The sequence below is a fragment of the Drosophila simulans genome, chromosome 3R, assembly GCF_016746395.2.
Source record: "Drosophila simulans strain w501 chromosome 3R, Prin_Dsim_3.1, whole genome shotgun sequence".
Lineage (NCBI taxonomy): Eukaryota > Metazoa > Arthropoda > Insecta > Diptera > Drosophilidae > Drosophila > Drosophila simulans.
In genome coordinates this window covers 13,996,620-14,009,604 of record NC_052523.2, presented here as the reverse complement: position 1 = coordinate 14,009,604, position 12,985 = coordinate 13,996,620, and the positions used below count along the sequence as shown (strand labels likewise).

Here is a 12,985-nt window from a genome sequence, read left to right as displayed (position 1 = left end):
TCATTTGCAGCGCGTTCGCCGCTTTTCTTCACCATCGGCTCCATTTTCCTGGTAGTGCATTCGGTGTCCGAGAAAAGTTTTGCGCACAGTTCTAATTAGCGCACTAAAGATATTCAACACTCAACGTAATTAAATGGAATTCCAAGCGATGCATCGCAGCCGCTCGGAGCGCCAGTTGTCGGTTGCCCGTTCCCGGCTGCCCGTTGCCAGTTGTCGGCTGCAAGTTGGGCCAAAAGCGCCTTTAATTACTGGCAGCAGGCTCCTTCGGCCGCTCCTGCAGCTCATGCGGCTCCTGCAGATAGTGGCAGCAAACAATCCGATGGATGGAGCAACTTTTTCGGTGGGTGGCAGCAGCAAAACTTGGCCGCACAAATTAATCATAACTTTGGAGGCACTGCCACTGCAGCAGGAGCATTGCCTTCATCTTGGACAAAATGTTGCCAGCCGCACCACGCCCATTAAATGTGGGTTAGGCCCAATGCAGATATGCCGCCCGAAGCCTCAAGTCTGGAATCTGGAGTCAAGTTTCCCCACATTGCATTTGCATGCTGCAATTTTCTTTGCGTCGGCGTTGCCGGCTGTCCAATAAATTTCAGCTGTGCTGTGGCATTTATCAAAATAGCAAAAACTTTGAGAGCGGCTGCAGCTGCGCAGTGGCACGAGACAAGACAAGTTCCCTGCCTTTGGCATCACAAGTTTGCCTGTTTGTTTTCCCGAAATTGCCTCCCGGAAACTTTGCAGTCAGGGCTGTCAACTTGGGACCCTTATCCTTTCTTGGAAGACTTTACAATGCACCTAACAAAACATGTCCCTTCTAGGGAGAACCGTGTATATATATTTATATTGGTTCTATTAATTATATAATATTCTTCAATAGTTTATTTATTTATATGCTAAGGAACTTATTAACATTTAAGAAAACTGAACTATTTTTTTTAAACTTGTAGTAAAAAAAAACAATACTTTCTTTTCAGTGTCACGATTTGCTCACGTGACTATCCCTTGTGACATCGCCTGGAACTTTAAGGCTGCTTCTGAATGTTGATAAGCATTAAGAACCGAGACAGCGACTACTGTTGCATCAAACCAACTCCGAAAAGGCCGAACTTTTTTGACAGACGGCTTACAATGCAAAGAAGAAGGTTAATCAGACGTTCGATTGCTGGTGAATTGCTAGCACTTACTTTTCAAAAAATGACCATAATACGAATTCTTTATACATTAAAGCCCTAATTAAGAACTAAAGGAAATTTGATTTAAGTCCAAAACTAGATGACTGTATAAGATTTTTTTGATGAAGGCCACTACTTCGTATACGTAATAATTATTCGTATAGTTACGCAAGCAGTGACAAAAACTGCTTGAATAAATACGCTTATCCGACTTCCGGTTTGCCTGCTTGCGGTTATACGCAAGCAGCGCGCGCATTTCATAGCATTCAGCTTCTGACAGCCGCATGTAGCAGTTAATTTCTGAATGCCGTAAAAGCTTTTTGGTACGAGCTTTTAAGGTACTGAAATCAAAACTTTTCTTATCTGACTATTCATTCAATTGGCTTGATAATAATTAAAAATTATTGAAATTTACCACAAAAGTAAATTTTTAATTTGCCAAGTACAACACGGTTTTGTCATTTAATGCATGTATTTTTAACGCTTTTCTTTGTCAACTTAGAAGCCAGTCGCATTTTCCGGCGACCATAAGTACAGATTTTTTAAATAAATAATATAAATAGCTAACATCTAAGGAAGTCATAAATTAATTTAAATTATTTTAGGGAGAGTCCAGTCGGTGGCCACTGGGAAGTCTAGACCTCGTTGCACTCCAGATAGATCTGGCGACAGTCGAATCCGGAGCGACCTCTGCGTCCGGCGTCGTACAGCTCCTCGAAGTTGCTGCCACTGGTGCGGCCTAGGACATAGCTGGTGGCATAACTATAAAAGGACAAACAAAATATGTATTAGTATTAAATAAAAAGCAACTCGTTATGGCTTAGCAATACTTTTTCCTTTATGAATATGAATAACTTCTCTTAAGATTTTCGAGAACTATCAAAATCAGAACACATTCGTTTTATTGAAAGGTTTTAAACTTTAGTTTCATTCTGTGGCAATTGAGTCTGGAACCTTCCAAAATAAACATAATTATGTTTGTACTTACGATCCCAGCTGGCAGAAGATGCTGCTGCCGCCGATCTCGCGGACGCACTCCGTGTTCGCGTCGCACATGTACCGCTGCGTGCACTTGTCCTCCGAGGTGCGGTAGGTGCGGACGTAGCCCTTCATCAGCGAGATTCCGGCGACGACGGCGTCGCTCACCGAGTCCCGCTTGCCCATGGAACGGGCGGTCAGGGAGCGGTGAGAGAAGGAGGTCTTCAGGGCGTCCAGCAGGTTCATCACGATCTGAATGAACTGTGGATGCGGAAGGGGGAGCGTTTTGTTCAGTGGAGTGGAGTGTGTGTGTGTGCAGGTGTTGATTGGGGGACGGGGAAACATGGGGTAGAGGAAGCATTAGTCAATTAGTTTTGCATTTGCTGTGCCAATACTAAAGTGGTGTCAGTGTTGTGTGTGTGTTTTAGAGCGTGTATACGGAGTGTGTGTTGCTGTGCATAGAAACAATGTACATTCTGGGCACGGGGCAACAAGATTCAGGTGTAAATTATTCAATTAATTAGACTAAAAACATATTGAACTCAAAAAAAGTACTTAGCTAATTACTGCCTAGAAATCTCGTGAAATATCATGTTATGTAATATCAATAATATATCCAAAACCTTATTATATCAACCAGTAATTAATTGTAAATGAATTATTTTACCCCCTTAATAGATGTTCAGCAATTCCCTCATCTACGTAGCCCCAAAATTCACACCCAAATCTTGTTGCTTGGTGTTGTTCTGTGTGTTGTGAAAGCAATAAAGATGTTTTACCTCGCCAGCTTGCTTGGCCATCGAGTTGACTTGGTCGGGGTCTCTGGAGCCTAAAACGGCAGACATCACAGCCACCAATATGCCCTGTGCGATTATTAGCGAGGTAGAGGTAGAGGAGGTAGGCGGGAAGCAATCATAATCAAGAGAATAAGAAGAGCCAGGCACCCAGAATCAGTATCAGTATCAGTATAAGATATAGGATATACATAAAACAAAACGAAACGAAACGGTAACAATCGAACAGCAAAAATTACGATAAAGCAAAACAAAAGTGGCACAAAAGCAATCAGTGAGTGTATACCATGTTATGGGCTAATGGATGGATAGATTACCTGCATGGGAGATCCGCCGTTGTCGACCTTATCGATGCCGTCGCTAGGGGCTCCGCCGCCCAGCAAGGTGTTGATGATGCGAAGACCTGCAGAGAAACGGATAGAGATCAGTTATGGGAACTTTTTTGTTTACCTAGCACATCATTAAATCAAAATCATATGAATCTTACCCATGGAGATAACATTCGCCCAGGGGCTGCCGCCCAAGCCAATGGAACTATCCACATCATCGGACTTGGTTGGTGAGTTGACGGCTCCGTTGAAGAACATGGTCATCACGGTGGATAGCATGTTAGACCAGGTGAAACCGCCGGGTCCTCCCACACTCTCTTGGATCTGATTGGTCTCCAAATCATCCTCGATATCGTCCAGAGCCACCTTCTTCGAGGCATTCGGCTTCACCGCAAACTTCCTGGCCACACTTTCATCCCGGTAGACAGGTGACTGGGTCACCTGGTGCTGCCTCTGATAGACCTCCTGCTGTGGAAATGCGTAGGTCATCAGCAGACAATTGCTGGCTACTATGGAGAGCAGCAGGTATGCGTGTACTTTCCGTTGATTCCACATGACTACTGGAAGAGACCGAGACGGGAATGGGTTAAACCTATTTGAAATTCATTGGGGGACGAACACCAAGCCATCCGCATAACAACACTTTCACATTGCCCAACTGAGTGCCATGGAGTTTCCTGAACTTAGGCACGGGTTGAGCATTGGAATCAGCGGTGGCCCATTTGGATGGCACATGCTTGGCCCGATTGAGATTTGCCATTACATTATAATAATGAAAATACGCAGACTTGAATAAATAGATTTTTATACTCTTTACAATAATAATTATGCATTCCTACATTTAATTCTTGAGTAAGAAAAACGGGTTTATTTTATTTTTAGGACTATTAAAATATTATGTTTTTATTTTCCGTTGCATTTGAATGTCAAGTGCTTCCCCACTCAAAGTCAAAAATTTTCCCATCGACCAGGCCTTGAATATGTTACAATTTCCATGAAAACTAGATAAGAAAGTTGTAGCGGCGTGTAATTAAAGGCGAAGCGTCTTCACTTGCTTCCGAAACATCTAGAAACAAGTCAAACTGCTCCCAATTAAGGTGTCGGTCAAACCCAACCTGTTCCCCAGTGGAAATCCGCGGTATGAAGAGGAGCATTCGAGGCAGGGGTATCAACCGAGTGGCAGGTTGGGCAACATAGAAAGCCGCCACAGGTGAGGTGGCAAGTACCGGCAATTAGCAGCGACTTCCTCAGCGCAATCGTTTGGCTAGATATGTATTAGCGATATTAGCATCGAGAACCATTCCCGATTGGTCAGTACGTACTAGCTGCGAATCATAATGGGATCGCCAATGTTAGTGGCAGGGTATTCTTCTTCGCTGGTTCTTGTGTATTGCTACACAACCAGTTCGAAGTAGCGGTTCTTTTAGCTCAGATGTCATGCAACAGGTTCCCGTTACAATTAATAAAGCCAACGAGGCTGAGGAATGCCAATGGCTGGGAGATTGCATTGATTTCCATTTAATTGCTGGCCGAGAACAGGCTCTCCAGAATGGGTCAGCGTGGAAATGTAAATTGTGCGGCCATTGATTAATCGGGCAACTCCATCTCACGGCTCCGAAGAGTCGAGTTTTGATGGCTTGTGACACAATGCGACCCAGTTCCGTGGAAATTATGGTGGCCATGTAAATTTAGAAAGCTGTTTGAGCGGGAGACTGTGGCTTTGAACGTGAATCAGCGATTAGTGGCTAAGATAATGGTAATTAATAGCTGGAATGTGTGGCAGAGAAATTTTATTGATTGTGGGAAATTAGCCGTGGAAATTGTGATGGACAAATTAGTCACATCGATATCGCCACTCTGGTCGTTTATGACATAATTCTACTGGCAAGCTGGCTAGTTCCCTCGTTATCTTCGGCCGCCTTCTTTCTCTCTTGTTAAAAAGAAAACACGCAACTCTAATTGGAAACTCTGCACGCAACTCTTACTTTCATGGCCTGGCTTAAAACGGCAATTAAACATCTTCACAAACAACGGGCAATATAACTATTTCAATAACAATATAAAACGAGAGCAGCAATTACACTTGCCGTTGGTCAAAAGTCGCAAATTAGAAAGTGTGGAAACCGCAAACGGCCAGAAAGAGAAACAATTTTTCGAGTCACGGAGGCGGGGGTGTAACAATAACCAAGTTCTTTGCCGAGAAATATCATTGTAATTTATGTGCTCGTCTCCCAGATATTTATTTTCATTTTCGTTTGCGGTCTCGTGCCAAAGCACGCTCCACTGGCTCCTTGGTCAAAGTCAAAGATGATGATGATGAGAAAGCGGCAAAACGTTCGTGATTTGCGGTAAGTGAGCAAGCAAGCTCTTCGTCGTCGTCTTGGGTTTCTGGGAGTGGATCGGCTGGATTGGAGGGCCCTGAGTCATTCTGCGGGGCTCAGCTGGGCTTCTGAACGGTCACGGACAGGTTTCCGGCTGAGAGAAACTCAGGCAGCCTCGAAAAATTCACATTTCACTTTCTTTTCGCCCAGAATCAAGCCAAGGTTTATTGACCAAGAAAAATAACACAAAATAAAAATTTAATTAAGTGTTTAAAGCTCGGCAATTGCTTGCCGTCGAGTGCTTAACCTTAATTGGAATGCCCAGCGGCTTTCTAGCGAGTTTGTGCCTTAAGTCTTTCGTTTCCACTGACGCGCTGGTCAGCAACCCCTGACAGAAAACCGCTAACCAGCTGTCAATTGGCCAAAATGCGCAGTAACTGTGCTGCATTTTAATGCGAACGGTGTCGATTGATTATTGAGTAAGACCCTAAGCAGTGATGCAATCCCAGGGCGGGATGAGCTGCACAAAGGTCCCCTTTTTGCAGACAAAACTTCTTCTGGAAACTTTTACTGACCCCGAAACCCAGTCGGCGGCAGTGGGCAAAATGACAAACAACTTAAGGCCGCACGAAAGCAGAACCAATTGCACTTGCAATTTCCACAGCCATTATGGTTATCAGTCAGCTGCATTTGATGGACAAATTGCAACTGCCATTGTTGAGCTTCGCTTTGTTTAATCCACAAATAGTAGTGCAGTTTTCCTAAGCAAAACAAATTATCCAGCCTGCATGGAATTGAAAACCGATTCAGTTTCGCTCGTATCCGAACGGACCAAACATAAACTGTATTAAACACGACTTAACAGCTTCAAAGAAAAACTTTCACCTCGCTCAGCCTGACAACGACAACCGCAAAATGCCAAAAGCAACCAACGACGGTCAATGAATGAAAGTTACAAAAAAATAAAACGAAAAATACTTGCTTTAAGGCAGAAAAAGGCAAAGAGTCTAGGAGTGCACACAGGCGAATGGGTAAACAAACAGCAGACAGTTTTAACCTTTTTGCAGGCAATTAAATAAATATATTTTCTATGGGAGTTGGCCAAAGACTTGGCCAAAAGGCAGGCGTTAATTGGGCGATCCACAGCGGAGAGAGATATTCCGATTCCGAGACAGAGACAGAGACGGAGCGAAGTCGGATACCCACATCGAATCAAGGCCACAGACAAAACGGCCGCAAGGCCTCTCCACCTGAAAGTGGGGTGTGTGGCGGCTGCCTTCTCCTGAGCACTCAAAACCAAAATTCTTTGGAGCGGCAGTCAACAGGCGCCCATTTGGGTCAGTGGGCGGCCATCATCGGTGCACGATGTGTTGGTTGTTTGGCTTGAAAAGAACTTGGCTGAATGCACATCTCCATGTGCGTGTGCGTGTGTGTGTGTGCCCGGCGCACCTCATCGCACCTCGTCAACGAAATGGAAGGCCCCTCCCGTCTCGAATGAGAACCCCCTGGTTTCGAACGCTTTGACATGTTCATGCCCCTCCGTCCGTCCAGTCGATGGGTTTCTGTTTGCTTTTTCATGCAAAGTTGTTAACTCGTTTAACAGAAAATCTCCCTTCTTTCCGCTACTGCCCGGTTGTTGCCTTTTTCATTGCTGGATTTATGCCCCGAGTTCTGTTATTTCTTTTTGGCCTGACCCAAATATTTGGCTCTTGCCATATAGCCCCAATTTGTTCGACAAACAAACGCACGACACGACTCGAGGCCAAATAGTGGCAGTCGATCAATTGTCAATAACTTTCTACTACGAAATTCTAGTTGAACGCACTGCAGTATTTGCGTTGCGAATTAGCCGTTGTTGATTTCTGTTTTTAAATTGATTTATAGTATTTTTATAATTTCTATCAATATTAAAAATAATCTTTTGGAAATTTCAGAAGAATGTGGTTTTTTACCCTCCAACAATAAATATGCATGATTTTGGTTATGACTTGAAATATGTTACAAACAAAATTTGAATGAAAACAATCTTTGTCAACTAAAATAAATAAGTGTTTTCTCTGCATATATCTACCTAAATAAACGTGTGATTGGATTAATTTGAGCATAAAAAACATTTATTTCGGTCATTGAATTAATGCCACTTCAATGCCACTAAAATGACTCCAATATCCTGTTCCCATTGAAGCATTCCTCTTACCTGTCTATTTATCTGCAGTCTGTTAGTTTGTCGAGCTCGAAGCAATTTAAATTTTAATTACAGCTGCAGCTGAGTTAGTTTGGCTGGTCGCACTAGAAAAAGTGCAGATTTCAGCACGCGATTGTCAAGCACACAATTCACTTAAAAATTCACCCAAAAACTTTGCACACGAAAATTGCTCTCTCTTTCTGAGACAGTCGGATCGATGGGAACTTTCTTTCGTTAACTTCGATTCGAGAGTGTTCGGATTTAACTGGGCACTACAGCTGGTGGTTACTGGCTTTAAATGGAGATGTTGCTGTGACGGCTGCTAAAGTTGTCTGAAACGGCGATCGCCTTGAACTTCAGCTTTTATAGCCTGACCCATTTTAGCGTCTTCGCGATGGGCCTGGAATCGAGCCGAAGAAATGCAGCCGCCGAGGCTCGAAATCGAACATGTTGGAAGACGGCGATAGTTTCACACTTTTTAGTTGGCTCTAGAAAAAAAGGTTGTTTTAGCAAACAAAGTGGTTACAGTATTAAGATCAGCTACAACTATGAAGAATTACTCTTTGACACAAGAAAGGATTTATTAATATAAAACAATAAATACGAGGCAGGTATATATAAAATATAATATTTGTAATAATATAGACATTTAATAGTTGCAATTTTAAAGTAGGTAAAATTACTTAACTTTTAAATAGAAGAAATGATAATTTCTCGGATCTGTGGTGATCTTTAGCTATCTTACAAGCCCTGTGTATTTTTGAACAAAAATTGGCCAGTTAGGCATCACTGATCACTGATCGTGTGGTGGCGCCTGCGCAGATGACAAACGAGGTTCGAAGTGCGGTTTGAGCTCGAACATGTTGTGGCTAGCCAGATCGCAGGTGTGACTTCGTGGACGCGATCCGTCTCTTGCCTGTAGTGTTAGCTCCGTTTTGTTTGCCATTACCTTAATGCGTTTATGGTCCATTGTTGTCTGCTGCCTGAAAAATGGGCGTTAACGGTTGGTGTTAATCTACCTGGTTGAACTGCCGTCAAGGTTTTCCATCTCATTTACATGTCGCTGGACAGTCGATCATGTTCCTTGATGTGGGTGCTGAGTTATTGTTCTACGGGGACCTTGACTAGGACAGCTCATCTTGAAATTGTTTTGAAAGATGCAGAAACAGAGTGATTCATTAGGCTTAAGCCGATTGCTTGGTCCAATCTCGAGTCACTGGTAAATTAGGAAACTTCTGGGCAAAGAAAACATTTCAGGGGATTGCCAAGAATAAAAGATGTGTTCTCTTTTTTTTTGCAAATTTAACTAAAAGTGGGTCCTCGTCCCCGTACAGCGACCACCACTTCTAAAAGCTCCTGCTGGCCAACTACACGTGCAAAAAAGTTAAGCCGTTCAGGCAAAAGTTTCCTGAGAATGTCTGCCAGACATCCAGTCGTCCGAAATCCCCCCCAAATCCTCTCCAGCCCAGAAATCGAGGCATTTGAACCCTTGCGAAATCAAATCGGAAAATAGAAATGGAACAACCAACGAAGGTTGCCATCTTGAAATGCAGTTGTATGTGTTTACATTTAGTTGTATTCGATTTGCATACCCGATTGGAATTGGGGCCGGGAATGGGATTGGGACTGCGATTGGGACTAGCAATGGGAAGGGAAGATGGAGCTGAGTTCCTGGGTCTAGTCCACCCGTAAATCAATGCCAACTGTGCGGGCAATCAGCATTTGGGGAGAGACTCTTTTAACCCGTCCGAGTGGTTTATTAAGTGGTCTTCCAGCCGAGTCAAGTGCTTGTGCTCTGTTCTGTGTGGTTTGCTTATTGAATAAATGTGGTGGGATTTATGCAAATCCTTGCGATGCACTCCAAAAACCCCCACACACGCCAATGGAGAGGATGACCACTTGGGCATATGCCTAATGCGGCCATAATTGCTCCGCATTTGTTATCGCCGAGCGAGCTGACTTTGCATATCGGGCAATTTCAGCTGTAGCCGGGATTCGGTGGGCTTACCGATTTCCCGTTTAATTTATGTGCCCAGCTCGATTTTGTTTGGCAATTGCAATATTTGTGTTTACATTTGCCATTCTCATCCACTCCGTGCCACTCCACTTGCCCCTCAATCACATTAGCCTAATGATTTCCCTGTCAACCGAGAGTGCAAATCAATGGAACCGGGGCAGCCGCAGACTAAACATGAAGCATAAATCAGCTTATCAAATCGGCATTCAGTAGTTCGGTTTATAATTTGTACAGGCAACACAATATTTGGCATAAATGATGAATTGTTTGCGGAATATGGCGCTAGCCAACGAGTGAGACTGTGTGCCACTGCATATTTGTTCGCGATGTGGTATTATCAGATAATTCCCAATGGAGCAACAGCCGGAAACAACTAATTTGGTGGAATTTAGTTTAAAATAAAATTTTAATTCGTTGTATGAAGGGCGGTAAACATAGGCGGTCGATAATTCTCCTATCGAAACTCTCATAAATAAATATTCAACCAATATTTAACACTATGACATCGAAAAACAGACAATGGCCCTATAGTCGTGAAAATTAAAAGCTTAAAAACTAGTAGATACTTTCCCATCTTATTTTTACTAATTTTTAAAATTGCCTAACAGCATTACAGTATTACAATTCAAGGAAGTGGAAACTTTTCCACCTTCATATTTAGCATAACATTATAACGAAAACTGAACTTAAAGAAATCGAAACTCGACAACAATTAGGAAACAATTTAATTCAATTAGCAAGTTCTTTGGCCCCAAAATTCTGGGCCCAAATTAGCAAGCCAACCCGAAGTGAAATGGAAAAAAAAGCTGACCCACATTTGGGCGGTGGAGTGGTGCAGACAATCCGAAATCAAGGCACTAACAAAAAAATACAGAGAAAAAAGTGGTGCGTCAACATCTAAATTGCGTGGGAAAGAAAGCGAAAGACTTAGTTGCACGCTTTTAGGCTGATGAAAATTTATGCACAAAACTCCATGGGACTTTCCCCGATCATGATGTGTGTGCGCTGCGAGAGTCTACTAATATGAAATCAATAAATTGTAAGCATTTTTTTTATTGCCATCCCGGGCCGTGAAGAAGCCTTCTGTGTTTTTATTTACTCGATTTGGCTGTTTCCTCCCCGCTCCTTTGCATAAAGGATAAAGACGCCAAAAGACGATGATGCTGCTGTCCTAACTGAACCGGGTCCCGGCCTGGAATTGGTATTGCGAAACTGCCACGCTTTGCTGCGAGTTTATCAGCGCAACAACCACTCGAGAAATAATGATGTCTGCCGGCGGAGGAGTCGGGTAACAACGCAATGACAGTGGCAGTGGCAACAGAATACTGAATAATGCACAATGGTGAATGGAATAAAACCGAACGGAGCTGAATGGAACAGAACAGTCACTCTGTGGGCAAAGGCCAAGACAATATTGTCATGTCTCATATTAAATATGTCTTTCTTACCCATTGTGTGTGCATTCGATGTAAAATAAATTTACGCAACTAATTTACAATGAAATTCGCATGCAATCTGGGTTCGATTGCAAAGGCAATAATTAAACAAAAAATGTATAAAAGCACACAACCATACAAATGTAAAATATAAAAAAGGATGTAAACATCTATTAATATGGCATAAACAAATACAAACTATTTGTGTTCTTTATTTTACGACCATAGATCTAAAATGGCTTAACCTGCCGTCGTATTAGCAATGTTTTTTGGCGGACGACTTTCACCTGCCCGGATAGCTCAGTCGGTAGAGCATTGGACTTTTAATCCAAGGGTCCAGGGTTCAAGTCCCTGTTCGGGCGGCCATCTTTTTTTGATTTTTTTGGAAGTGTTGATTCGAAAGGCAATATTGAAATGATCAATTTCCTTTTTATCTAATATCCATTTACATTCAAAATTATTCAAGCAATATAAAAAAAGTAAATAGCCTTGGTTTATTTGCTATGGAGAAACAGAGATAAAAAGGATACTAGAGCAAGAAATGAAAATTATGTTTGCGGCAGCAAAAAAAGAAAAGTCCAACCATATTGGCTGTCTTCCTTAAACAATAAGCAGGCAGCTAGTTGCGAGCACAAACGCTTCTTGTCATGGCAACGAAAATTGAAAGGGAAAAAATAAGTTTATAAAATAGTGCAGTGGTTATATGAGATTTAGAACAGGACTAAGGGCCGTGCTGCATGCACACATCATTTCTGAGATTCCAAAGTGGGTAATCAGCTTTGAACGACTTTTGTTTAAACTTTGCCAGTCGGTTTATAAATAAACATAAATGTGGAGAACAATAAACCAGGAATAAGAAGTTGAGCACAGCAACAAGGTTTTTCCTATTAATTATGACTTTTAAAGTCATATATACGTTTAATTTAAGCTTAAACGAGCAAACGATTTAAATGCTTCCGAATCTGAGGTCTTTTAGAATTTACGTTAAAATTCCTTCGTTGCAAGGTATTTGTGCGAACTTAAAGCTATAATGGATTCCTAAATGGACCACCCACTTCGCATATTTCACGGCGCCATCAATGACAGGAGGGGAATAAGTCCAGACCACCGCCCACCCATCAACAGCCGGTCAAATACAGGCCAGGTCAGCTTCGGACAGTAATGAACTTATGCAAATGAGTGAGTTATACCGCGCACAGAATATTGCATTTGAATCAATATCCTGGAGACTGAAGGCATTTGCATACATGCGACTTGAAATCAGCAGGCCGGGTGAAAATGAAAAGTGTGGGGGGCAAATTGACGAAGGCAATTGCAAATTTTGGGGAACTAGAGCTCCAAATCATATCGTGATGAATTTGAAATACATAAGCCGACGTTTGCTTATATTTAACCTTTAAAGGCTCGTATCGTAAAATAACATTTTTTATTGCCATCCATCAAAATGTATTTAAACATTAAAAATACATACAAACAATGGCAACATTCTTTCGCCCTTTAAAAGTGAAAATCAAACACATGTTTGTCGATTTTTACGACACAACTTTGGTCCGATGCGGGCTTATAATGCAAGTTTAATCATATAACAGTGTGTGGCGGTATTTTTATATAATTTAGTTTGCATGGAAATCTGCTCAACATCCGTTGGCAGGCAGATGGCTAAGGCAATATTACCGGCAGAACCGGGGAACTCTCCTCCACAACAGCTGTTGACGAATGTCCTGGCCCAAGGGTATAGGGTTACGGGACTCCC

The 12,985-nt window shown here is 42.4% G+C and overlaps 1 protein-coding gene and 1 non-coding gene across 5 annotated transcripts; one reads left to right on the top strand and one right to left on the bottom strand.

The window, feature by feature from the left end:
• Positions 1-1,625: 1,625 nt before the first annotated feature.
• Positions 1,626-8,146, bottom strand: LOC6728425. Of its 4 annotated transcripts, XM_044923272.1 has the most exons (7): positions 7,945-8,146; positions 7,792-7,883; positions 3,432-3,833; positions 3,262-3,347; positions 2,930-3,013; positions 2,161-2,411; positions 1,626-1,934 (listed from the first exon to the last, which is right to left on the bottom strand). In XM_044923272.1, exons 3-7 carry the CDS (start codon positions 3,826-3,828, stop codon positions 1,808-1,810), a joined length of 945 nt encoding a protein of 314 aa, XP_044779207.1. In that variant the 5' UTR covers positions 3,829-3,833; positions 7,792-7,883; positions 7,945-8,146; the 3' UTR covers positions 1,626-1,807. The 4 variants fall into 4 exon arrangements, with proteins under 4 accessions (XP_044779207.1, XP_016035013.1, XP_016035012.1 ...); XM_016176863.2 differs by having other exon boundaries at positions 7,792-8,146; XM_016176862.2 differs by having other exon boundaries at positions 3,432-3,830; positions 7,792-8,146.
• A 3,375-nt stretch (positions 8,147-11,521) lies between these two features.
• Trnak-uuu lies at positions 11,522-11,594 on the top strand. Its single transcript has one exon. It is a non-coding gene; the product is annotated as a tRNA-Lys (tRNA).
• The last annotated feature ends 1,391 nt before the right edge of the window (positions 11,595-12,985 follow it).

Coding starts and splice junctions, on each gene's coding strand:
- LOC6728425 (XM_016176863.2), bottom strand. CDS start 3,828: ATGTGGAATCAACGGAAAGTACACGCATACCTGCTGCTCTCCATAGTA. Junction 3,348..3,431: donor GGCGAATGTTATCTCCATGG/GTAAGATTCATA, acceptor GTTTCTCTGCAG/GTCTTCGCATCATCAACACC. Junction 2,412..2,929: donor TGGCCAAGCAAGCTGGCGAG/GTAAAACATCTT, acceptor CCGCATCCACAG/TTCATTCAGATCGTGATGAA.